The sequence below is a fragment of the Melospiza georgiana genome, chromosome 1, assembly GCF_028018845.1.
Source record: "Melospiza georgiana isolate bMelGeo1 chromosome 1, bMelGeo1.pri, whole genome shotgun sequence".
Classification (NCBI taxonomy): Eukaryota; Metazoa; Chordata; class Aves; order Passeriformes; family Passerellidae; genus Melospiza; species Melospiza georgiana.
This window is the reverse complement of record NC_080430.1, coordinates 149,094,564-149,119,548: the sequence shown is the minus strand read 5'-3', so window position 1 is coordinate 149,119,548 and position 24,985 is coordinate 149,094,564. Positions and strand designations below refer to the sequence as shown.

At 38.3% G+C, this 24,985-nt stretch overlaps 1 protein-coding gene across 3 annotated transcripts in view; it reads left to right on the top strand.

Moving 5' to 3' along the window:
* The window catches only part of FAM135B (family with sequence similarity 135 member B), a 205,910-nt gene that overhangs the window by 149,310 nt on the left and 31,615 nt on the right, over positions 1 to 24,985 (top strand). For all 3 annotated transcript variants that reach the window (XM_058037054.1, XM_058036972.1, XM_058036880.1), the window contains exons 8-9: positions 19,941 to 20,094; positions 22,740 to 22,789. In XM_058037054.1, the coding sequence (XP_057893037.1) occupies positions 19,941 to 20,094; positions 22,740 to 22,789 (204 nt within the window). The remainder of the gene's footprint in view (positions 1 to 19,940; positions 20,095 to 22,739; positions 22,790 to 24,985) is intronic.

The window sequence follows — 24,985 nt, the reverse complement described above, 5'->3', positions numbered from 1 at the left end:
TTAAAGATAGCCTGCATCAATCAGCTTTTCTTTCCACTTCCTGACCCAATCTTCTGCATTTGGGCTGCTGAGGTGCCACTGCTTAATGACAGATCCTGAAGGGTTCTTGTTCTGCACTTGTGACTTCTCACTGTGGAGATTAATTAATGCCAGCAGCTTTGGATTGTACACGTGTATTTTCCCTGGATCTCACCAAATTACTTCTGGACATCACTGACACTTTCCTCATCTCCTGGCTTAACAGAATAGTTATAATAATTAATTCTATTTAAACCTAGGTGATTTTTAAATGTCTTTCTGTCTCTTCTCATTCCCCCATCTAGCAAACAGGGAACTTGTTTTCCCCTTTCCTCCTTTCCTCCCTCTCTAACATTTTCTCTATATCTATACTGCACTTTTCCCTTCAAGCACAATTAAGACAACAAAGATATTTGAAAGAAGATATTTTTGGTTGTCAGACAAATATGAAGAAAGACAATTTTGTTGTCAAAAAACTAGAAGAGAATAATCTACAGAATAATAAAATCTATGAAATAATAAGAAGCACTAGAACTTTTTCAAGTGATTTTCAGCCCATAACCAATGCTCACAGGGAATATATATCACTGTAGATATGTGTTCAAAATAGGATCATATCTACTGCAGTCTTGGGAGATGCCAGTGGGGTGAAACAGCTTCATGAGCTATGTGTGACTGCTGTCCCTTTGGGGAACATGAATTCCCCTCTGGGTCTGCCAAATTGCTTTTCTGTGTGAGGAAGTTCAAGGGGTTGTTTTGGATGTTACAAGGGCTGTGTCTCAACTCCACACTGACTCACTCTTTCAGGTGATCTCAGCTGCCCTAAGAGCTGAATACTGGAAAATAACAGCCGCTTTATTTATCTACAGTAAAATAAACTGTTCCTTTCATATCTGCAAATTGAGTGGTCACTAATACTTCAGGATTTCTGTGCCTTACCCAGTGGCATAAACCTCTTCTGTATTCACTGTTGCCAGGCTGGTTTAATGTCTGTAATATTGTGCATCACATGCCTGCTGTGTTATAATCAAGTTGAATCAATGGCATACTGGGGATTATTAATAAACTGTACTCAAAGTAATCTTATTTTCATTTGGCTAGCAGTTGCACTGCAGATAAATTGACTTCTAAGTAATCAGATTGATTAATCATATGATTTTTCATTAATAAGGTGCTGGTGTTTGATGAGAAGTGTTCTTCTTTCATCTAGCATTGATGCAGCAGTCCCAAAAGACATGAGGTTTATGCCTGGCATAGCACAAGAACCAGGAGTGTCATTCAAATAAAATTTGTTGGTGATGAATGTTCTTTTCCACAGACAGTTTGCTAATATTTTCATCTTTTCAGCAACATATGCAAAACCTGAGCTGTTCTAGCCTAGCACCAAAACAATTTTCAAACCCACATTTTTATGTCTCATAGCAGTCATCTGTGGTTTAGTCTCCTTGTTTTTTTCTCTGTAGTTATGGATCTTTGGACAAATAGTTAACTTTTTCAGCTCTTGAAGTGAGAAGACCCTGAGATTTTCTCAGTTCATTAGAGCATAGGGCTAGTAACCCCAAAGTTGTGGGTTTGATCCCTGTCCAGCCCATTCACTTAAAAGTTTAGCTTGATGATCCTTGTAGATCCCTTCCAGCTCAAAATATTCTTTGATTCTGCAGTGATTGTGCATTACAGATGAGCCCAAATAGGATCTATTGTGAGAATTGTAATATCTAATATGATTCTGTGGTTCTAAGACAGCTGACGCATATTACTGTTTTTTTTTTTTAAATCAATTTTTTAAAAATCCCAGTATTTAAAATAGCTTTTACTTATAACTGCTCAATGTTGTTTACATCAGAATTTCATCTAGTATTGTTAATTTTACATTGAAATGCTTTTAGTTTTCATCTCAGACTTCTCTGCTTGGGTGTGAGTCTTGAATGGCAAACACTTCTTTCATGTGTTAGGATGCATTTGTAATGGGTGGTTTTAAAAGATTCCTTGGGTGTCTTGCTGATGCAAATGGTGATTAGCTGTGACTGGGACTCCAGCAGATGTCCAACACATAATTATTCTGAAACACTAGGACAGCTGATATACTGCTTTTTATAAAGTAAAATGACAAGTATCTTTAATCAGTATGTTCAAGGCACCATTTGTGATAATTACTGATGAAATCTTTAATCTTTGGTTGCCTGAAGATAAATGGCTGATGTCTAGAAATAACCAAATGATCTCCTAGCTGTAGCAGAAAATATGTGACTAATAATGTGACAATAACTGGTTTCTTTAATCACTGGCATATTTCTTTTCTGTGGTTCTTACTTTCTGATCTGACATGTGCAGCATATAGCAAAGAAATGATCTGTATTTTTATGGAGTTCAAAACTGAGATTAATTTGGGTTTAGGCCTGAAACATGATGTTAAAAAAGCCTTGCAATCTTTTTGCTTTGGGTGTTCAATGAAAATGCCGTGACATCAACTGGAGTTTCTCATGAGGCTCCAGATGGGAGGGTGATGGTGACTTGTTCTGGAGAAAATCCTTGGGAATTGCTCATATTGGACTGATAATTTATTCCTTATGTTAAGCAATAGAAGTTTCATAGGAAGTTGCTCTTTTCATATGTTTTTTTTTTTTTTTTTGCTATTTTTCTGCATCATTTATGTATTGGAAAAAAATCAGATTGTTGCATTCTCTTTCCAAATCTCATCCAGACTTACGTAACATACATATTTTTATTATGACTGATTTAGAGGGTTGTGAGTAGTGTGGTAAAAGGCAGACTAAGCATGGAGAACAGATTTATCTTTCACAACTACTATTACAGTTATATACTGAAGAATTTATTTGGCTTCCCTCACCATAATTTCTCACTTTGTCTGCATCCATTTATGTGGTTCACTTGGCTGACATTCTTTCAGTTCAAGGTGCTCCTTTCTAGAGATTTCAGCATTGACCTTTCAGGAATATTATAGGAAGGGGCTTGTGCAATAACTTTTTTTTTCTTTATTCCCTGAAGTGCAATAGCAGTGGGAAAAGACTTTTTACTCCTCACTTCAGGAGCTGGACTGGGCTGCTCTCTAACTTTTGAAAGAATGTTTTATTATTCACTTTTTCTTTCTTCTCAGTATTTTTCCTAGTGGTACCTTGCTTAAAAATCACGTTCATGTTCCCTAAGGAGCACTAATCCTTAGCTCCTAAGGCACAATAGTTCCCCCTGACTCTGACGATGAGAGAGCTCCTGAAGGGAGACCAAATCATCTCTCGCAGCTTCTGAGCTGCTGGCCTTTCCAGGGTGAGCAGAGATGCCAGCACAGCACAGGGGAGGGAGATCCTTCATCTGGAATTTACCAACCCTTTGCTATTGGCAAGTGTCCCAGACAGCAGCTCAGGGACTGGGGGATAAGAAAAGAGATTCCCTCTTTTTCCAACCACTTTGGCTTGTTTTGTGGAAACAAGTCTTCAAGTGACAGGAAAGGCCTACACTTCTGTTCACAGCTATCATGTCAGGCATAGTGACCCAAGAAACAGCTCCACAGCTGATAAGAATTATCAGTTTTGGCGCAATGCTAGGCAGGAACACTTAGAAGTGCAGTCCCTGCAAAGTCAGTTGGTGCAAAACCAACTGACTCCATTCAAATGGACTTATATTTTCTCCAAGGATCAGAAAAAATTTGGCAGTGTGACAATCAGGTAAGAATGGGCAAGAGAAAGAGATAGATCAGTGTATTATGATTCTCAAAAGCGCTGCCAGAGGTAAATAGCATGAGACAAAAGTCTAGCCAACAAAGCATTTTAGGTAGTTTTATGGCAAAATAAGAATAATTTTAGAATCTCTTCTGGAAGATGACTTAATCACATATCCAGAATCTGTACTCAAATGTCAAAAAGAAAAGAAATTTGTGTCAAAACTGGTTAATGCTTCAAGGAAGCTCTTGCAAAACCAGGGAAAGCATGTGAATATTCATGCAGTTACATACATGAGTACTTGGGTAAGAATATGGGTCTAAAGACTTATTTAGGGTAAGCCAGACACAGTCAGAGGAAAATGAGTTTACACTAGTTTTTTGGCTGGCATAAACCTTGAGAAATCAAGCTTCCAGTCAGCCCAGTTCCACCATAGTATTTACCTGTGCTGTTCCCAGCTTCACAGTATGGTATTTGATAGGATCTGATGGATTGTTAATATCTGTGCACTCAGTCCCTGCATGATCCCAGATTAGCTGGGTGTGTTGAAGGAGCTGCAGTATTGTTCATCTGCTGCCTCTGGTTCCAAGCAGATCTGATAAGGCCAAGACAGATAAGCCTTTACTCATCCCTTTCTTCCTTGTCATAGAATGGTTTGGATTGGAAGAACTTTTAGAGACCATCTAGTCCAAACCTGCAATGAGCAGGATCATCATCAAATAGAACAGGTTGCTTAAACCTGGCCTTTAATGCTTCCAGGGATGGGATGCTGCCCTGTTCTTCTAAGTTCTTCTAAGCCTTCTAATGTTTATATTTTTGTAATGGAGTTTCTCATGCACATTTATGCAAATAATCATTGTTTTTACATACTTTTCTGGAGAAAAAGAAAATTAATAAACTATTAGTTTGACTAGTGTCATTGGAGAGGTGGCAATTTCATGCTCCAATCCAGAGTCACTTTTCAAATTCTATATATATCAAAGTTAATAATAAACTTCCCTTCTTTTTTACCTTAGAAGTTCCAGAGTGCATGTCATTTTATTTTGAGTCCTATTGCAACAATGGGATATTTACCAGGTCTCTGGGCAGTCTGGTCCAGTTTCTCAGCACCCTCATCACAAAATATCTAGTTTAAATCTGCTCTCTTTTAGTTTCAAGCTATTACCCCTTGTCCTATCCCAACACACCCTGCCATAAAGCCTGTCTCCATATTTCTTATAAATTGCCCTTAAGTGTTGAAAGGCTGCTGTAAGGTCTCCCAAGATATTCCCAAATTCTTTCTGTGGGTAGGATAAAACCACAAAGTCAGTTGAAGGCATCATATATCTACTCTTTGATGACCCAAGGCAGAAACCATTGCCATCTCACAGGTTTTTGTCAGGCCTGGATGCAATCTGCAATGTCTCTGCTGGAATTAGTTCTTCCTGGCATTGGCAGAAAGAGCTGGCAGATGAGAATCAAGGGTGAAAGGCTGAGCAGGACAGCAGGGCACCCCCAAGGCAGTGCTCAGTAATGTTCATGTGGGTGGTAAAGCTCTGGTTCTGCTCTGCACGTTGTGTTTCTTTTGTAAACAAATACAGTTCAACTCTCCAGAGCTGCCAATCAGTCACTTTCTCCACTGCTGAACTCATTAGAAGTATTTTATTTAATGCCATAAAATTATGGGCTACAGAATAAATGGTAAGCTACTCATAGCTCATGAAATTTGATTGTCTTTGAGTGTAAATTACTTGAGGGCTGGTATATGTACTATGCATAATACAGGAGGTATCTATGGGGCTATGAAAATGAACCTGTGAAGACGTAATATTTATGCAAATTTATACAGTTCCAGCTATTCAAAAGTTCTCTATTTTGTTGCAGTAAATTATAACATATCAATGTAATTGCCTTAAAGTAACATACCCAGGAAATATTCTGATTAGACATTATTTCTGTTTCAGTGTTAGAACAGAAATTGTAGATTTCTGCAGTGATAAAAAGGACTGTATATTATTTTATCATTGGCTTTTCCATTTGATGTATGTTTGCATGGATGTGAAAGACCTATAAATGATTCATTGCCTGAAAGTGTCATAAGTGAAGACTTCAGGAATGTGGCATAATCACAGGATTAGACATTGAGCTGTTTCCTGGCAGCAAAAGGCATAGAAACCACATCCCCCACATCAAAGAAACCAGACCAAAATTACAGCACCTGGGCCAAGGAGGAGCAACTTTTGTACAGAGCAATTTTTTGCAAGAAGGAAAGTGCCTTTAATCTGGGCTGTAAATGGTTTTTTTCTGAGTGTGATTTGAAATAAAATAACAAGTTAATACTAATAAAATAAAATAATATTCATTAAAAAACAGGTTTTGAAACATTTCTAAAAGAAAAATCTAATGGATCTCATTGGGTCACTCTGACAACTTCAATTACCTGAGTGGTGAGACTCTGGTTCTCAGAATTATCTTCAGCAAAATAAGTAGGGAAGTAATTAAAATTGATTTGGCTTGGTTTTGCAACAGACCTTGAAGAATGTTCTCACAACAGATCTTCTGTTGATTATTTTTACACAATAATTATTTTTCACAATACAATAATGGACAAAATTCAGGTAACCTGAAAAAAGGCCTATTTAGATCCAATAAAATGATTCTTTTTCTCCCCATTTCTGCAGCCCATGAGAGAGCTGGTATAACACATTGCCAGAAGGTGCTTCTGTGAACTTTGTAGGATTTGTCACAATTGTGCAAAATGACAGCACTGACACAGCCCTTGTTTTGAAGGGATGGGAACTGTGAGGGCTGTGATATAAACCAATATTTGGGTAATTTGAGGAAGACTTTTGCTGGAAGTAATTCAATTTCTGAAGCTGTCAGGGCTTAGGTTTTTATTTTGTTCTCTTTGTTTACCTCTGTCTCCTCCGTGAGCATCAAATTCTTGACTGTGATTGCTTGCAAAACACAAGACTTGTTGGATTTCTCTTCTGATCTGGTTTGACAAAGACTATAGAAGTCAAAATCTTTTACTCACCTCTTTGGGGAAAAATAGAAGTCAATCATGAATCAAGTACAAGGTCTGGGATATGCAGGAGCATTTGTAAATAATAATAAAAAATAGCAGCCCTGTCAATAGAGACATGATTTCTTTCCACTTGCATATGAATCATAGGAACCTAGTTGGTAACACTTGTGGCTGAAGGAAACAATAAAACAAAAACTCTGCCTTGGTAACGAAATGTCAAGCTGCTTAAAAAATGAACTCATAAAGGTTGAAGTAATTTTTCACTGTCAAAAGACACTTAAATATTTCCTCTTTAGCCATTGTTTGACATTGTTGCTAATGTTTAAATTTGCTAAGATGAGGAAAAGATCAGAAATAGTGTTGTGATAGTTTCGTTTTTTATCTCCATTTGTGAACACAAAGGTAATTAACCAGTGTGCAGCAACTGCTCTGATTATAGACATTTCAACAGTGAATTCTGGGCAAAGCTCTCAATAAATAGATTTGGGTGGGCATGGTTGGCACTGTATCTCTTCCCTCCTTTGAGAGTCTGTGTGATCAAGAACCAAAAAAACCTACTAGAAACTTATTTTCAGATCGTACCTATAATTTCAGAAGTCAAGCCAGTGGTAGCAAAATGACAGGGTTCAGTGATCTTGGGCACCTGCTGTGGTAGCCTGGAAAGCGAATGGTGCAATTCATAAACTCCTGCTAAAAGGTACTCATGTCTATACTCTTGTTATTAAAATAATGCACAATTCTTCTCATGGCACCATACTGTGTTGTAAGACAGTAGATATATGTTCCCTACAACTAATTCCAGTGAGTGTTGGTAAAAGCAATGGCCCAGCCTGTTGGATTGATGTGGAATATAGCCAAATAGACTTTTTAATTTTTTTTTAATGTATATGGCCTCTTTGAATTTAAGTTTTCCTAAGAAAAAGAAATATCTTCTATTTCTTATTGTATTTCTATGATGCTTGAATAGTGGTCCTCAGATTTTGCTTGTGGCAGCATCTAGCTCATAAATGTATTTTCTACAAAATGTGAACAGAAAATGAGGAAATTCACCACCTCCTTGAAGTGAGACCTAATTTTTATCATCTCTTTTGTATCCTTCCTGCATTTTTGTTGTGTCTGGTTCTTTATATATTCCTTTCTTTGGACAGGAGGATTCCCATCTTTGCCTTTGAGTCTTTCTTTCTGCATAAATGGTGCTCCAGTGTTTGAAGTAATTCAAATTCTTCCTCCATACACAGACATATTTGTAGCTGAGAATAGTTTTAAGAGAGTAGCAGGTTGTGAGGCTTTTGGGTCTTTTGGCTTGAAATGGCAGCTTTGTGTGCTTCATGTGCTCAAGGTCTTCATGCAATTCAAGCACAGATTGTTGTGGAATTTCACATAGCCCCAAATAAATTTTCATTGGCATGACCTTCTGCATAAACAGAGCAAGTGTGGTTGCAATAGGGACATTTCACTAATGAGACTGTTCAGTGCATCCTGTGCTTAGGGATAGGATGTCAGGATAACCCTAACCAGTCTGATTTCATGATAATGCGCTTCCTTAAAAATAGAACTCATCAAATATTTTATCACTTTGATATTTAATTTTGAGGCAGTTCCTGTCAACATTTTGGAAAGGTAAAAAGGGACCCAAATTTCAGAAAGCCCGAATGGAACATCAATAGACAAGTGCAGGGAGAGTTGGGTTATTTCTAGAATATGCCCGATGTGCAGACAATGCAATGTCAGCATTGGGTCTCCTCCTGTCCATTGCAGCCCACTGACATGACATTTTCCTAGCAGGAAAGGAACCCCAGACTCTGTGGTCAAAGACAGGGTGGTGTGACTGCTGAGTTGAGTCCACCAGCTCTGTGGGAAGCTGTGAAACAGGCATATACTATAATAGATTGGAATATATTTCCATATGAACATCCTCTCTCCATCCTAATGTTTACTGCTCCCTACATTAAATAATTGCTATGGTGTCCTGTGCTAAGTTACGACTCAGCACATGTCAGTTTATCTAAATTCACTGAGAATAGGTGAGTTTAAGATATGATTTATTTTGTGTTTGTAGCTCATAATAAAATTGTAAAATGTTTGTTGTGGTGCTTAAGTGGCAGGTCTTGGAATGTGAAGTCACAAGGACTAGACAAATTCCAATCACTAAGGAAAATGTCTTTGGAAAGGAAAAGAAAAAAACCAAAAGTAGGGTGTTTCATTTCACTTTGAAGAAGGAAATACTTCTTTCTAAGTTGACTTAACATGGTTCTTTTTTTCCTGTTTGGGCAGTGAACTGTAAAATCAATTATTCCTGCAGCTCTTGTCCTACGTGAACAGAGATCCAAGCCTGAAGTCACTTTCTGTCTGGCAGTGACTGTCAGCACATAATAGAGCCTGGCATTTCTAAATAGGAAGCTGCAGTCTTCATTGTTGCTTTTATTACATAAAAAGCATGTCAGAGTGACCATTTGCTTTGTGTCTGTGCTTCAGAAGGCAACACAGAGCCAAGTAGTTTGGTACATGCAGTTTGATAGAAGTTCACTGTGTTTAATAGCATATTCTGCCAAACACCATGAGAGAAAATTCACCTGCAAGAGAACTGAGTTTAATTTGTTTGTTAGGTCCACACTGGCCCACATGCATTGGAAAAGTGTCTTCAGCCAGCTCTTGTATCAGCTGTGGCCATTCTCTCCTGTGAGGACAAAATGAAACCTTCCCCTCCCTGCTCACTTATCCACTTCCATCTCAGGTCCCTTCAGCTCCTAATTTTTCTTAAGAGGATTTCCAAGCTCACACAGGCCCCAAAAATACATGCTCTGAGGCTGATTGTCAGCTTCTTGGAGTCAGCAATTACTGCTGAGTGAACAATCCAAATCATGATGTCTGAAACATTTCTCCTCTCTGAGGGAAGAAAATACTTACTCTAATTCAGGATGCTCCACATTTTACCCCCCAGATCAAAGCTATATGTATTAAAGTTTTTTTTGTTGTTTTTTGTTTTTTTTTTTTTTTTTTTTTTAATAAGCACTGGTGTGGAACTTCTCTGCACAACTCTGAATTATCTGCCTCTGAGCTTCTAGTTTAATTTTCTTCATACACAGCCCTTTCCTTTCATACACAGTGGAAAGCAAGCAACATTTCTAGGGAATTGTGCATTATAAAAATGTTGAAGAGGGACTTTTTGCAAGCGTGTGAAGTGATAGGACACGGGTGGTTTTAAGGTTAGATTTGGGTAGATTTTAGTAGTGCATTTTAATGTATATTTATGTTGGATAATTGGAAGAAATTCATTCCTGTGAGAGTGATGAGGCACAGGAAGAGGTTGCTGGGAGAAGCTCTGGATTTCTCAGTCCTGGAAGTGTTCAAGGCCAGGTTTGTTGAGGCTCTGAGCAGCCTGGGATCATGGAAGGTGTCCCTGCCCTTGGCAGAGGTTTGGAATTGGGTAACTTTTAAGGTCCTTTCCAACTCAACCATTCTAGGATTCTGTAACAACAAAATTTGAAGTGGAGGGAATGAGCTGTGCTTCAAAATGCCTGTTTCTCTCTCTGTGCCATGAAGGGAGTCCAGGATGATGAGCTGAGCTGGACATGTTTATGGTCTAAATATAAAAGTTTTGCTAGATACTAATCTCACCACTCTTATGCAAGCAAACTGTGACATGTATTAGAGCTTTGGTCATTAACCCCTAGGTAATATAAATGTTTTTAAATAAAGCCAATAATAATCTATAAAATCCTGGGGAAAATAATTTATTTAGTAACTTAGCTTTTTATTCATATACTTAATATCAGACAGTTTACAGCAAGGATATAAAGAGAAACACCCTGGCAGCTGCTAACTTAAATAATTACACAGCAAAAAGCCATCTCCTCCCCAGCCAGAGCCCCAGCTGAGCACATCCTTCCCTGTTGCCAGGCATGCAAGTTGAATCAAAACATTTTTGACATTTTTGGATGTCCTGAATGCCAATTGTAATGGCACAATTGTGTTAATATCACTGAGCAGGTTCTCCTTTTCCATGTGTGTGTGTTCGTACACAGAGGTGGGAGACACAAAGATGTTAACAAGTGTTCTTTTAAAAAATTGCTGTTTTGTGCTGCTGCCTGCAGAGATGAGTAATAACAAGGCAGCTCCTCAGCTAAGGGGTCCTTGTTTGATCACAGAAACAGGAGTGGATTTGCTTTCCTTACCTGTGAGTAGGCAGCATGGACTCTCTTTAATCAGAAAGGACAATATATTAAGGCCCTTTTTGATGTCTCCATGGTGTTATTTTTGGTTAGGGGATCAGAATTTGCACCATATGTATGTATGTATTAATAAATATGTAATTTAAAATTACATATAAAGATCAGCTTTAGATAGCTAAATATATATAAACATAAACAGTTATTTTTATATTTGGGGGGGGTTTCCCCATAAAATTGTAATTATTCATTGTTGCTCTATCATCTCTTATGCAAAGGATATCACAGTGTGCTTTGTGAATGTTCCCTACACAGACTTTAGTTAATAATAATATGAAGATATGAACAAACAAGTCATTTTCAGAACAAGATGTAGCAGAGGGAAATAAATGCACACCCAAATGGTTGTATTGGACAGGGTAATGCGGGAAATAGTAAAGGTAAGAAGATTTTTAGAAAGCTGAGAAAACAGGCCTAGCAAAGAGCAGAGAATTGGCTGCAGCTCCAAATCTGAATGTAAAAAAGTTACAATGGTATAGCAAGCAAGGACATTAAACAATAGCTTGAGTTTTAGGCTTGGCTAATATAGACCTTAAAACTGCAAGAAAATATGCTTAGCAAGATAGGAGAATGTTTTAGGCTTAATAATGAAATATTGTGTATTGCTAACAGAAAGCAGACAAGCAAGCATTGTGTGAAGCAGGTGTATGTGTACTTTTAGTAACTGGCTAGAACAATTGTCTGTAAGATTTAGCAATATGCTATTGGCTAGAAAGTTTTTAAAATGTTACAAAGAAATCTTTGGCTGCTGCTGGCTGTAGGTGAGCTTTGCCATCTCAGCCATGTAATGAGGTTGATGCTGCAGTAGAAGCTCAAGGAAAGTACCCCAGGAGCCCTGTCCTGTTCATGAAAACAGCTCCTCAGCACAGGGTGACATCAGGCTGGCAATGTAAATAACAATGTGAGATTCCACAGGGATCCACCCTTTTTCCCTATGCTCCTCAACATCATTAATATCTTGGATGCAGAACTTGAAAAAATACTAAGTAAATTAGTCAATGACACTAAACTGGGAGGAGCTGTTGAGTCCTTTGAGGGCAGGGAGGCCCTGCAGAGAGATCTCAACAAATCAGAGAAATGGGGAATCACCCACACTATGGAGATTAACGCGGGCAAGTGTTGGATCCTGCATGTGGGATGGGGAGCCTGGATGTACAGACAGACTGGGGAATGAGGCTGGAAAGCAGCTGTGGGACAGGAGCTGGAGGTCCTGGTCGGTGGAAAGCTGGAGTCAGTAGGGCCCTGGCGGCCAGGAGGGTCAGCTCTGTCCTGGGGGCATCAGCACAGCAACATCAGCCTGGCAAGGGAGGGATTGTCCTGCCCTGCTCTGCACTGGGACAGCCTCAGCTCCAGTGCTGGGGGCAGTTTTGGGTTCCACAACATAAGAAAGATATGAAGGTATTTCAGAGTGTCCAAAGAAAGGCTATGAAAATTGTGAACGGCGATGAAGAGAGTGAAGGGTCTAGAGAGGAAGACATACGAGAAGCAGTTGAGGACAAGGAATTGGATTCAATAATCCTAAAGGATCACTTCCAAATCAGGAGATTCTATGATTCTATGATACATGATTCATACAACTTTTCTTGTGCCAGATGATCCAGTGCTCCTCTTAAAAGACGGATGCCTTGGGTCAGACACTGCTCTGACTTTCATGACACATTTTCCCCAGTGCTTAATTTACTGCTAAAGCAATGTTTTTGCAGCTTTAATTTTCTCTGTGGTGATGTATAACCCTAGACATCAGGTGGAGGAAAAGAATTTTCCCCTTCTTATTTATCATAATCAGAATTGTTCAAGAACTTCTATAGAATACCCTATATGTGCTTTTACATGAAGAGCCATTGTGACTGCAGACACTTCTGATGATATATAGGATGTAGCAGCCTCCTGTCACTAAGTTCAGCTTTTAAAGTGAGTGGGAAACAGACTTCAAATAATTGCATAGAAATTAAAAAAATTGTGAAACTCCCCCTAAAAGAAAAATCTGGGGAATCACCCACAAGAAACCAAAACATTTGTGCATGAGCTGAAGTCTTTTGGGAGGTTTTTTTGATCTTTAAATTCTAAAATATATTGCAGTATGAAGTTTTTCTTGATGAAAAATAAAATGAATAAAAGCCAGAAATTGTATTTTAGATGAGAAATATGAGAAGTTTTTTTTTTTTTTCTTTCAAAGTGGGTCAATATGAGACATTTGGAACATTGTCAGTGTTTTTTCTTGTAGAAGAACTTAAAGGGAAATCAGTGCAATCTGTGAAACACTTTTGCTTTACTAGAATGATATTTTTAGATGGTAATTTTCCTAAAAATACTTTCCTGGCCACTCCTTCTTCCTTGGCCAATTGCAAGTGATAAACTACAGCCTCCATTTAGAACAGTGACTTAGAGTCACTGACACAAATAAGACAAATTACAGCTGACCAGGAGAATTCTCTGTCTATTCAGAGAATGCTCTTTTTCAGGCTTAAAGACTCCTCATTTTTAAGGGTCTCAAGTCAAATACTTTCCAACTGCTAATTTTGTACAAAATGTAAATTATCACTGAACCTGTCACTAAATGTGACTGGAATGTCAAATACTTTTTCTACTGCGTTATTATCCCAGGGGTTTTAACAAAGCGGCTCTAATTTTTAGAGGTAATATAAATGTCAAATTGTATTTATGAAATACCAGCCTACTTTTTCTTACATAACAGATTTAGTGAGAGGCATAACATAAATAGTTCCATATATTGTCACTGCCTTTCTAATTATTGCCTGTTATTGAAGCTTTGGATTAATGTTATTAGTGTAACTGAAATAGAATTTAAATATAACATAATGATTTTACTTTTATTTTAGAGCTTTGGATAATGAACCAGCATATCAAATACAGACTAATAAATCAATACAAAAAAAGTAGTTTTATTAAGTTGATAGAATATGCACGTCCTAGTCCCATATTTCTATTTATCTTAAATGTTTGGTCCTCAGTTTTACTTTTTTAATGGAAAATGTTAATTTTCTCAGTTTTCCATAGCTGTTCCTCCTATAAGCATGGTGTCTACCTGTCAGTGGGTATAAGAGGAAAGAGATTTACAGGAGCTGGCTTATGTGGGTGTCATCCGACCCTCAAGAATGTTCTGTGTTCACGTATCTGCTGCTGTCAGACAAAAACCAGAAATGCATTATTTTTCTGACAAATAGGACCAAGATTTGTGTCCCATGCCTGTTATATGTAGTCTCTGGTTGCTCTGTTCAATAAAAACATTTGAAATTCCAAAACCAGGCTGAGAAGAAACAGTGTCACCACAGAATAGCATCCACAATCTGGCCTCTGTGGCCTTCCATATCTTTAAACTACGGGGTTTTTTTAGATTTGCCAATAATTTTTCACTGCCTGGCACAGGGATGTAAAAGATGTTTGTATTGATGGATGAATTAATGAGGGGGAGTTGTTTGTGTTTGGCACTTTTCCATAGCTGAATGGAGGTGTAAATATACATATACACACATGCAGAATCCTTAGGGGTGGAAAAGACCTTTAAGATTATCAGATGTCAACTCAGCACCACCATCATTTATACCATTAAACCACGTCCTCAAATGCCACATTCAAGGCATTTTTGAACGCTTCCAGGGATAATGATTCCACCACTTTCCTGGGGAACATGTCACTATGCCTGAAAACCCTTTTAGTAAAGAAATCTTTTTAAATATTCATCCTAAACCTCTACAATATCTTTATGTGTATACATATGGGTTTTTTCTATATATACCATTAATATTTATAAAAATATTCTTAGTCAATCCAAATGCAGAATTTTTCCTTTTTGTTGTTGTTGTTGGTGGTGGTGGTGATAGTTGTTGTTTTCCTTATGAAATATCATAATCAAAAGTTTTTTATTTTCAATCATCTAGATTCTTTTTTTCTCTTTAAATTGCACGTAATTTCTGTCATAACAATGGCTCAAAAGACATTCTTTGCCTCTTCCATGAATTCTCTGAGCATTCATTTTAATGTATTTTTCATTATAACCTCTTTAGGACAAAAGTAGTTTCTGATATGCAACCAGTTTCAGAAAATGGAATAAAAAACTTGTTCTTCTTCCACCACTGCTCAAGCACTTTCACAAATGAAGTGGAAGCATTAAAGTTTTAGCTCAAGTCATAACTATAATTTAATTTCCAAAGACCAAATAACCGGAAATCTCAGATCTTGGAAAACAGCATCTGAAGTAGAGAGTAAAGCCTTGGTCCTTGAGTTTGAAACCAGAAGAAAATTTCATATTAGATAATAAAAATGGGCTTGCAGACAAATGGCCAGATGCAGAAACTACATTTATCTTGTAGTGCTGAGATTTGTCCCTCAGTTTCAAGCAGTTCTGTAAATCTTTCCCAGAAGCAGAAAAGGTAGGGTAGCTTTCTCTGCTACTGGAAAATGGTTGGAGACTGCAAAAGTCATCTATTTAGTCTGGAATGGCTTTTTAGTACATTAAAATTCTTGCCGAGCAATTTGAATGTGAATTGTGAAATGTGTTGAGTTAGATTAAACATAAAGGGTCTCATTTACCAACTGTTAGTGCTATTGTTGAACGTTGCACATAGTTAACATAGCTCATGGAATTGCTTTAATACAAAACAAATACAAGCTACTTAATGTACATTACAAAGCATAAAATTCAGTTGGTGCCTTTTGATATTAGATAGGCATAGTGCACAGGTAGTGAATACCTGCAAATTGTGCTCTGCATTTGAATAATGAATTGATATGAACCTTATTTGATGAAGGTGTTTGCTTTTTGCAAGTAATTTTCCTTTCTTTTATTATAAAGGAAAAGCACATTTATAAAGCAATACAGTCTAATTATGGGAGGAATCTGTTGAGTGATAAGAGCATTGCACAGGGAACCTATTCATTTAAAAGGCTTGTTTACTTAAATGTTTTCAACAGGGATATTGCAAAAAATGCTTAGTTTGTTTGGGCTTGTTGGTATTGAAGGCTATTTTACTTGGCTGGGTAAATCCAGCAGAAGACCAGCTTAGAGGATAGATGGGTAAGGGTCAGTGATGGTCCAGTGTTGGGGTCCAGCTTTGCACACCATGATCAAAGTGAACTGAAGCCTTTACATGTCCAAAACACTAGGCAGTAGTTTTTATCTCACTTTTTCTAGGTTTTTCTTTATAAAGTCATCTAGTGTGAGATCTCCCTACCCTTGGCTGGGGCTTTGGATCTAAATGATCATTAAGGTCCCTACCAATCCAAACCATTCTATGACTCTATGATTAATGATGATCACAGTAAAAAGGGAAATGGAGAAATTAGACATATATGCTGAGGACTCTTCATGAGAAAAGATTTTCAGAGCTCTTTAGCTGGAGAGAGTTTATGACCTTTGGAAGAAGTTGCAGGAAACTCAGGAGGACTACAAGGGTGTTGTAAGGTTATGCAGGGAGAAAATTAGAATAGCCAAAACTCAAGGAGAACTTAATTTGGCTACAGCCTAAAAAATACAAAATAAATACATTCAGAACAAAAGGATGACTAAAAATAATTTTTGATCTATTTTGCCCTAATGATGTTAACACAATGGAAAAAATAATTTTGTGTCAGTATTAGTGGCTTCTGTGTTGTCATCCATCTTTGCTATCAGAGTAGCTTTAGGTCTTAAGTCTTGAAGTGAAATTTGTCAGGAATTCATGTGCTCCCAAAATTTTCAGAAATGGAAAAGGGCGAAAGCCAGAGATGCAATCTATCACTACAGACAGAGAGGGCCTTAGAAAAGGAAATCAGTGCAGATGCATTTTACAATCAGCATAGAAGAATCTGTCTACCTACAAAATAATGAGATTAAAATAACAGTAGGCCAAAGGAATTCATTCAAAAGGCCATGAGAATCTCTACAAAGGAAACCAACATGTACTTTTACAATGGATATTACAAGCCCAGAGCAGCCATCAGGCTTTGTGCAAGGTGGCATTTTCAGCTTCAGTATGATTTTTTGGTTTAATGAGAAGTTTGCCTTAACTAGAAGCAAACCAATATTTGTCATCCTGAGTCAAGAAAGCTGGAAAGCTGAGCACTTAGTAGCTGTTTAATGGGTCATAGCTGCTGTTTTTCCTGAGAGCTGTTTTTTTATTTTTCCCTTAGAACAGCACATAACACATTTGTTACCAAACTCAATTTGTTACTGTTGTAGTTTGAATCCATATTTCAAGCTATTGGCAAGGAAATAGGGAATCACCTGAATAAATGCACAGAAGAGGCAATTAAAATAGCAAATGTGAAAGGTCTGCAATCTTTAGACCATCCCCAAAGAAGGCATTTCTTGACATTTCTCAGCTTACTGAACAGTGATGGATAAGCTGATTTAGCTGCAGCAGTTTATAATGGCATCATCTGATGGATGCCTGCCCTCTGGGGTCCCTGCAGATGAAGATGCACAGACCTTAGTTCACATTAGTTTAAACTGTCCCTGAGGTGGGTTTAATAATCTCTGTAATGTCCTGCTCTGTATCCTGTACATGTGTGACAACTCTGAGAAGAAGCAGAAGCAATCCTGTGAGAGCAGTAATATCTTCAAGTCACTGAAGAACCAGAAATTTGGAGCTTGTCACCTTTTTTTCTGTCATGCTCACTTTCCACCTCGACAAAAACATTTTTCAAATTAGGATGGATGTTCCCATTAGACAACAGGGTTTCAAAGGCAGTTGCCATTTAATAGAATTTGATCAAAATGCCTAATGATATGTCCTCTTACTCATGCACAGCCCAGCCGGGCCTGTGCAGAGCAGTTCCTCTCGTGCAATGGCATTCTCAAAGCACTGCACCTTTGTTTGGCACAGACACCCTTCCCAGATGGGACAGGAAGAGAAAAGAGAGCTTGGAACAATCTTTGCAGCTCTCTATTCACACAGGTGTACCATCCACATCTTTCAGTAATTTGAAGAAAGTTTGCATTGCAATGGAGAGAAATGCTGGAGAAAATTTTACTTGCCTGTTTTGGTTGTACTCAGTGCTCCTAATTCTTTGTCTGCCTTTTAGAACCTGTGGTCAATTGTCCAGTGTAAATCAGCTGAGGACAAATTTGAAAAAGCACCATGAGATAGGAAGACAAATGCTAAAGAATTCAAAACTGGACTAATTGAGTAATATTTTAAACATTAATTCATGCACGTTTTAAGCCCACCTGCAGGTGCATTTTTCTATTACTTTTTATATTTAGACTATAATCTATGCCAAGGAATGGCTGAAAATAGACCTATTAAAGTGTAGTCATGCACAACACTACGTCACAGCATTCACATAAACTATGAAATTAACTCACTTTCTTCCTTCTTCTCAGCAGTGTAGCATTTAAATGCCAGGGTAATTTTTGCCTAAAAAAAATCAGCAGTGGATAATAAAGGAGAGCATATTTTCACGACATTGTGCCATTGTACACCAATCCACTTCCAATTTTCTATTGTTTTGACCAGCATTTCTTTCTGCTCCTTTTTTTGTTTTGGACATGGTGCGAGTAAAAAATAGCCGTGCTGAGGCTGGAGATTATGAAACCTTTGAAGAACTGCCAACTCTGTCAATTATAATCAACTGTTTCTCTGCAGGTCTAGAGAGCAGTTCTCTTTGTGCCTACCACAGAATTGTAGTTAACTCCTTGAAGATTGGCATAAGAAACTGCAGGAAGCATCCTGGCTCAGGCCAAGATTTGTGAAATACAGGTTTTAGGGAAGTCAAAGGGAGAAAAACACAGGACATGTGCTGGCACGTGGTTCTTCTCTGTTGCTCCTGGAGATGTGCAGATTTTGGGACTGTCCAATGGCAGTCAGCACCTGGCTGGCCTGTAGGAATTGTATTCTTATCCTAGCAGTGATAAGCAGTGGACTAAGTTGCAAATTGTCCATGTTTCCCAAACTCAGGAATTAATAAATAATTTTGCTTTCAGTCTAAGCAGTTCAAATTTCAAATATCAGTAATTTATAAACACATCTTTTGACAGAAGTGAAAACTTCTGATTTATGTTGCCCTAATGAAAACTCAGCTAATGTTCTAAGCCTAAAAGTGTTGTTTGGGAAATATTTGTGGTGAACATGCTGTGATCTGTCCTGTTCCATTCTCCCACAAGGGCTACACTAACACAGACGTTGATCCTGGAGCACAGAGTGGCTCATATTTGTTGATGGGGTAGCAATGCAAGCTGCATTTGTTCACTAATACAGATTACAAGGCACACCATGCTACTATCAAGCTGTAACCTTTGTAGGAGGCAATAAGGAGGGAAAAGGAAAGCGAATGTAGACATCTTTATAGTTCTTTCCACCCCTCCTCACATCTTTATAGCTCTTTCCACCCCTCCTCCTGCAGCAGAGAGGGTGTTTTTCACACAGGACTCTCTGTTTTTGGGGGAAAGACATTGGCTCCAGAGTGGGACACGTGGGAGGATTTCTCTGTTGGATTGTTTGGTCTGAGGGTCTTCTCATGTGACAGCCTTGCTAAGACCTGATAGTTTTGTTATGGTTTGGGTAAAATGAAGATGTAGAATGAGACACTCTTGGATTACACATCTTGCTAGCTGGCTGGCTGGGAGGTTGGGATGGTTAAAATCTCTCTTTGGTGCCATCTGCTTGATTAGAATTGAAGAATCATGGAATGGCTTGGGTTGGAAGGGACCCAAAACACCATCTAGTTCAAATCCCCTGCCATGGGCAGAGGCACCTTCCACTAGACCAGGTTACTCCAAATCCCATCCAGCCTGGCACTGAACAGATCCAGGGATGGGGCAGCCACAGCTTCTCTGGAAAACCTGTGCCAGGGCCTCACCACCCTCACAGTAAAGAATTTTGTTCCTAATCTTCTGTCTAAACCTACACTATTTTAGTTTAAAGCCATTACCCCTTGTCCTATCTCTATATACTTTTGTAAAAAGAGATGAATGACTCTCCCCAACTGGATTTTTGTGGAAACTTGTCACAGAAATTGAGACCATGAATTTTAATTTGTCTACTTTATTTTCTTGATACTTTTGCTATACAGGGCAGCTTTTATGTCCCATCTGAAAATTGTATGCAGCATGCATACAAGTGGCATAAGGATCTCTGTCTTCTGCTTCTGAATGCTCAAAGGGGTCTTCACTCATACTACACCCTCATAATGAATGAGATTCCTGATTTACCACAGCTGAAGTTGGGTAAGTGAAAAATTGTTTAAAATCACTGAATATTTTACAGTGCTGCAATTTTAAACACACATATTTTAGTACCAAAATTCTTGGTCTGTTCAGAGACTTTAAGGGATTTTCATCTCTGTTTTCTGATTAGTGTTTATTTTTGCTGTTAAAGATGACTGACTCCTCAAATTATGTATATCCTTTCATATGATGTGGCCTGATGTATAGATGAATAGAATATTTTGATACAGTTCAGAATATTTGCCTTTTGGTGATTTTTGGCCTCAACTGCATTTTTAAAAGTGTAACTTCTAGTTCTGTATGGCCATGAAATCTTGGGAAGACTCTTAACATATCTTTTCCCTTCAGAAAACTTTTTTTAATAATTGAAAAGAAAAACCTGAAAGGTTATTCAAGTGGATTTAAGTTACATTCCCTTCTTTGTAACTCTCAATATATTCCTCCACTGTCAATTACCACTTGCTCTTCAAAATGACTGTGATTTTCTTCTTAATTCGAATGTTTAATAGATTTTCTGTTTTTTTGGCAGAAGGTTTTTTTGACTAGTCAGGCCTGTTAGGTCTAATGTGCATGTGCTGGCTGGCTGGATTTACAGGATGGAGTTCTGGAATTTGTGTTTAGTCATCTTTGTAATGACAGCATGAGGTCCTATGAAAATGGGGCTCAGCCATCTCACTCAAATCCTGCTGTCTCACCTGTTTATTTGAATTCAAGGAATGTGCCTCATAATTTCATATCTGTGTTTTTGTATTTCTGTGCTGTGCAGGTTTTGAAGTTAAGAGCTTTGTTACATTGCAGAGATAATTACATTAGGAGGGTTGATTGCATTGGCCAGCAGGTTTTAAAAGGGAGTAAAATTTTCCAGTATAATCCTTGTATATAAGAACTATCAAACACAATGCATTATGCTTCACACACGTGTGGACTTGATAGATCCTATTTTCCACTTCATCTCTTGTCCCTCAACATATATTTCCCTTCAAGACAGTCTAAAAGTCATAGGTAGGTAACATAGTGTGTTATTCAATCCAACTACAAGAGAGAGAAAAAAAATAATCAAAACAAAACACCATTTTAATTTGCAGCTTCTGATCTCTCAGACAGAATGCAAGCAACAAAACTGCTTCAAAACAAAACAAAACTGGATCTTGGTTGTAGGTATAGATAACAGAGGATTTGTGGTTCACCTAGACAGAGTTATAGGTTGTGAGATGGCAGAGCTCTGCATGGATGAGTGACCACAACTCCATGATCTCCCCAGAGCTTATGTTCTAAACACCATTTTCCTGGTTTTGAAATGAATTCTGGTACTGAAGCAGGCACTTCATTTGCAAACGTACTTCTTAAATGCATGAAAATTTGCAAAATGCAAATACCCTTTTTAACCTCTTGAGCAGAGTGTTATTTGCATCATTTTATTCACAGTCTGAAAATCTACTGAAGACTTGGTTTTAAGGCTGATCTTCTGACACCTGCTGCACAAGTCAGTGAAATTATGGTGTGTAAGATTCATGCAGTAAGATGAATAGAAATAAATTCTTGTATATCTGTCTCCTTACATTCATTGGGGTGAAACACATCCAATTAAAAATATGTCATCTGACACAGGTAGTGCTTTCAATTTGGGATGGCATAAACCGTACCTTGTATTTGCTGTATTTCTCCACTGAGCAGGGGAAGAATGTAAATGGCTCATCCAGTTGTAACATCTATGTTGGTCATATTAATCTCATAGGTTTTTACAAAAGATTAAGATAAATCCAAGAATATAAATCTCTGCAAGTTTTCTTAATTATTTTTCCCTAGCTTCCTAAGTAGTACATGTAAAAAGAAAGTAGCTTACCTTAGACATTAAAAGTGGGAATGGCTATTTTCCAAATTTTACCAGCTCAGATTGAGTCTTTTCAAGGCACAACTCATCGTGGTCTGTCCTTTCCCATTTGTCAGTGCTATCTGAGAAGAGACATTTGGGAATTGAGGAGGGCATTGGTCTGTGAGTTGTTTTGCTTTGTTCCTGCTTTGTTTCTTTATGGACACCATTGGAAAGTTCTGCATTGCAAAATGAGGCTGCTGAAGCTGGAGAATTGATTGATGTCCTCCTTTTCCTGATAGATTGTGGTGCATTTAAAGCAGAGTGTCCCTGTGCTGGATTCTCTCAGGACTAAATCAAAACACTGCTGCTTGCAGTGGTGAGGTAATTCCAGCTTCACAAGGCAGTACAGAGATGCCCAATATTTTACTGGTCAGGAATTTGATGTTGATACACAGCCCTCTGTAGCACACCAGGGACAACCATTCCTTGCTCATCATTTCTTCAGACTCTCTATTCAGTTCTACAGTTGGCCATAAATAAAAGGCTAAAAATCAAACTTCTAGTACAAGAGAGTCAACAAAGAGTCAAATTCTGCTGTCTTTGTCACCAGAACCCTAACATTTTCTGCTGGTTTAGTGGTCCAGATTGCACAAGCAGAAGTTGCACCTGCAGGAGTACAAAGTGGGTTGTGGAGTGCCCACACCCAAACAGAAACTTGTCTATCAGGAAGAATACCAAATGGCTGACTTCTCTCATGAATAAACAGCAGAGGATTAATATTTCACATCCACTGTTCTCAAACCTGATGTCTTTCTTTGTGTTTTCTCCCCAGAGGAGCTATCTGTGGAAGAGACAGTATCCCAGCTTTGTGTGGAGCTGCAGGTATTTCCTTCATCAGAACCTGCCCATAGGTTTTTCAAGACCATTTTTCAAGTGCACTGAGACAGCCCAGAAATATATCAGAGCAGGAAAAAAGGGAATTTGGTGCCATCAGAAAGTTTGTTTACTGTTTCTCTTCCACCAACTACTTTGCATAACTTTGATTAGTTGCTTATAAGGTGTTCCTGTCACTGTTAACAAGACACTAGCTGGATTATTCTAGCATGCTTCAGTGAGCCTACCCTGAGTATCAGTATGACAAAAAGATATTTGGGATAGGTTGCAATTATAGGTTTTCTGCTGACAGGAGAAAAAGTACTTTGGCAAGTTGCTCAACCATATATTTTCAAATACAAATACCTAAATGTATTTGGAGGATCATGGGAGGAAAAAACTGATTTTGGCACAGAAGTGACTGAACTACACTCTTGAACTTGCTCCTGCCAAGTTTATTTCAAGTGAGACAAAGACAAGTCATCAATAGTGCCAGAAAGAAATGCAAGTGCCATCTGATCACTGGAAAAATCAGAGATTTCATATATTTTATTTATCATAGGATCATAGAATCATTAGGTTTGGAAAAGATCCAAGATCATCAAGTCCATCCTTTGACCCAATATCACCATGCCCAGTAAACCATATAAATAATGTGCCACCTGCTCATTTTTTGAACAATTCCAGGGTTAGTGATTCCTTCCTTCCTTCCTTCCTTCCTTCCTTCCTTCCTTCCTTCCTTCCTTCCTTCCTTCCTTCCTTCCTTCCTTCCTTCCTTCCTTCCTTCCTTCCTTCCTTCCTTCCTTCCTTCCTTCCGCCACTTCCTTCCTTCCTTCCGCCACTTCCTTCCTTCCTTCCGCCACTTCCGCCACTTCCGCCACTTCCGCCACTTCCGCCACTTCCGCCACTTCCTTCCGCCACTTCCTTCCTTCCGCCACTTCCTTCCTGACAAACTCAAACATTTGATATCAGTAAACTGGACAAATCACAATCGCACACCTATTCCTAAGAAGACTTACATTAATAATACATTTTGCTTGAAGACTGAGCTTTCAGTTTATGATGTAAGAAACACCTTACTGACTTAACAAATAAAAAATTAACATTGACATACAGCCCGTAAAATTGGATGCCATAAATAAAGTAGTACCCTGACTCTGCAAAGGGAAATTTTTTGAGTAGGATCTTTTGTTTCCCAGTATCCCCCTGACTTTTCCCATACCAGAATGGGTCCTGGAGCTTTTGCCATTTTGGACAAGTCATTAAAATAGGGAAGCATGCAAACAATGTAAACACAGTGACAATATCTGTTCTATGCACACACAGTTTTTCTCAGCTGCTCTCGCACACAGACAATTTGTTTTTAATCATGGTTTAGTTTGCAGTGTCACCAACCTGGAAACTACCTGCATAATAAAATGTGAAAAATAAGCAAGCTTTCAGCTAGAGTGCAGTCCTAACCACAAAAAAAAAAACCAAAAACAAAAACAAAAACACACCAAAAACAAAACCAACAATAACAACAACAAAAATACAAACAAACCCCCCCAAAACAAAACAAAACAAAAAAAACCCAAAAAACAAACAAACAAAAAAACCACAACCAAAACCCCAGTGAATAACATGGAGGTAAAATGCAATGTCTGTCTCTCATTAAAGAAATTAACAATCTGACAAGTTAAGAGAGCTTGGTTTGTTCAGCCTGGAGAAGACTCCAGGGAGAGAATTTAACACCTTCTATTACCTAAAAAGGCTACAGGAAAGTTGGAAAGGGATGTTTTACAAGGACATATAGTGCTAGGACAAGTGGGCATGGTGTTAAACTGACAGAGGACAGGTTTAGATTAGATATAAGGAAGAAATCCTTTATTGTGAGAGTGCTGAGACACTGGCACAGGTTGCCCAGAGAGGTTGTGGATGCCCCATCCCTGGAAGTGTCAAAGGCCAGGCTGGATGGGGCTCTGAGCAGCCTGGGATGGTGGAAGGTGTCTCTGCACATGGCAAGGAGCTGGAAGAAGATCTTTAGCCCAACCTATTCTACCTTTCTATGATTCTCTGAAATTTTGAAATGAGGAAGTTTGGCGTGCAGAGACTTTGCTTTCTTGCAGTGCTTTAGCACAGAGCTGAGGGCACACAGAGACCCGGAATGTTCTAGTGTGGGACATGGGCAACAGCACACTCTGAAATGTCTGTTTGCATTATGTG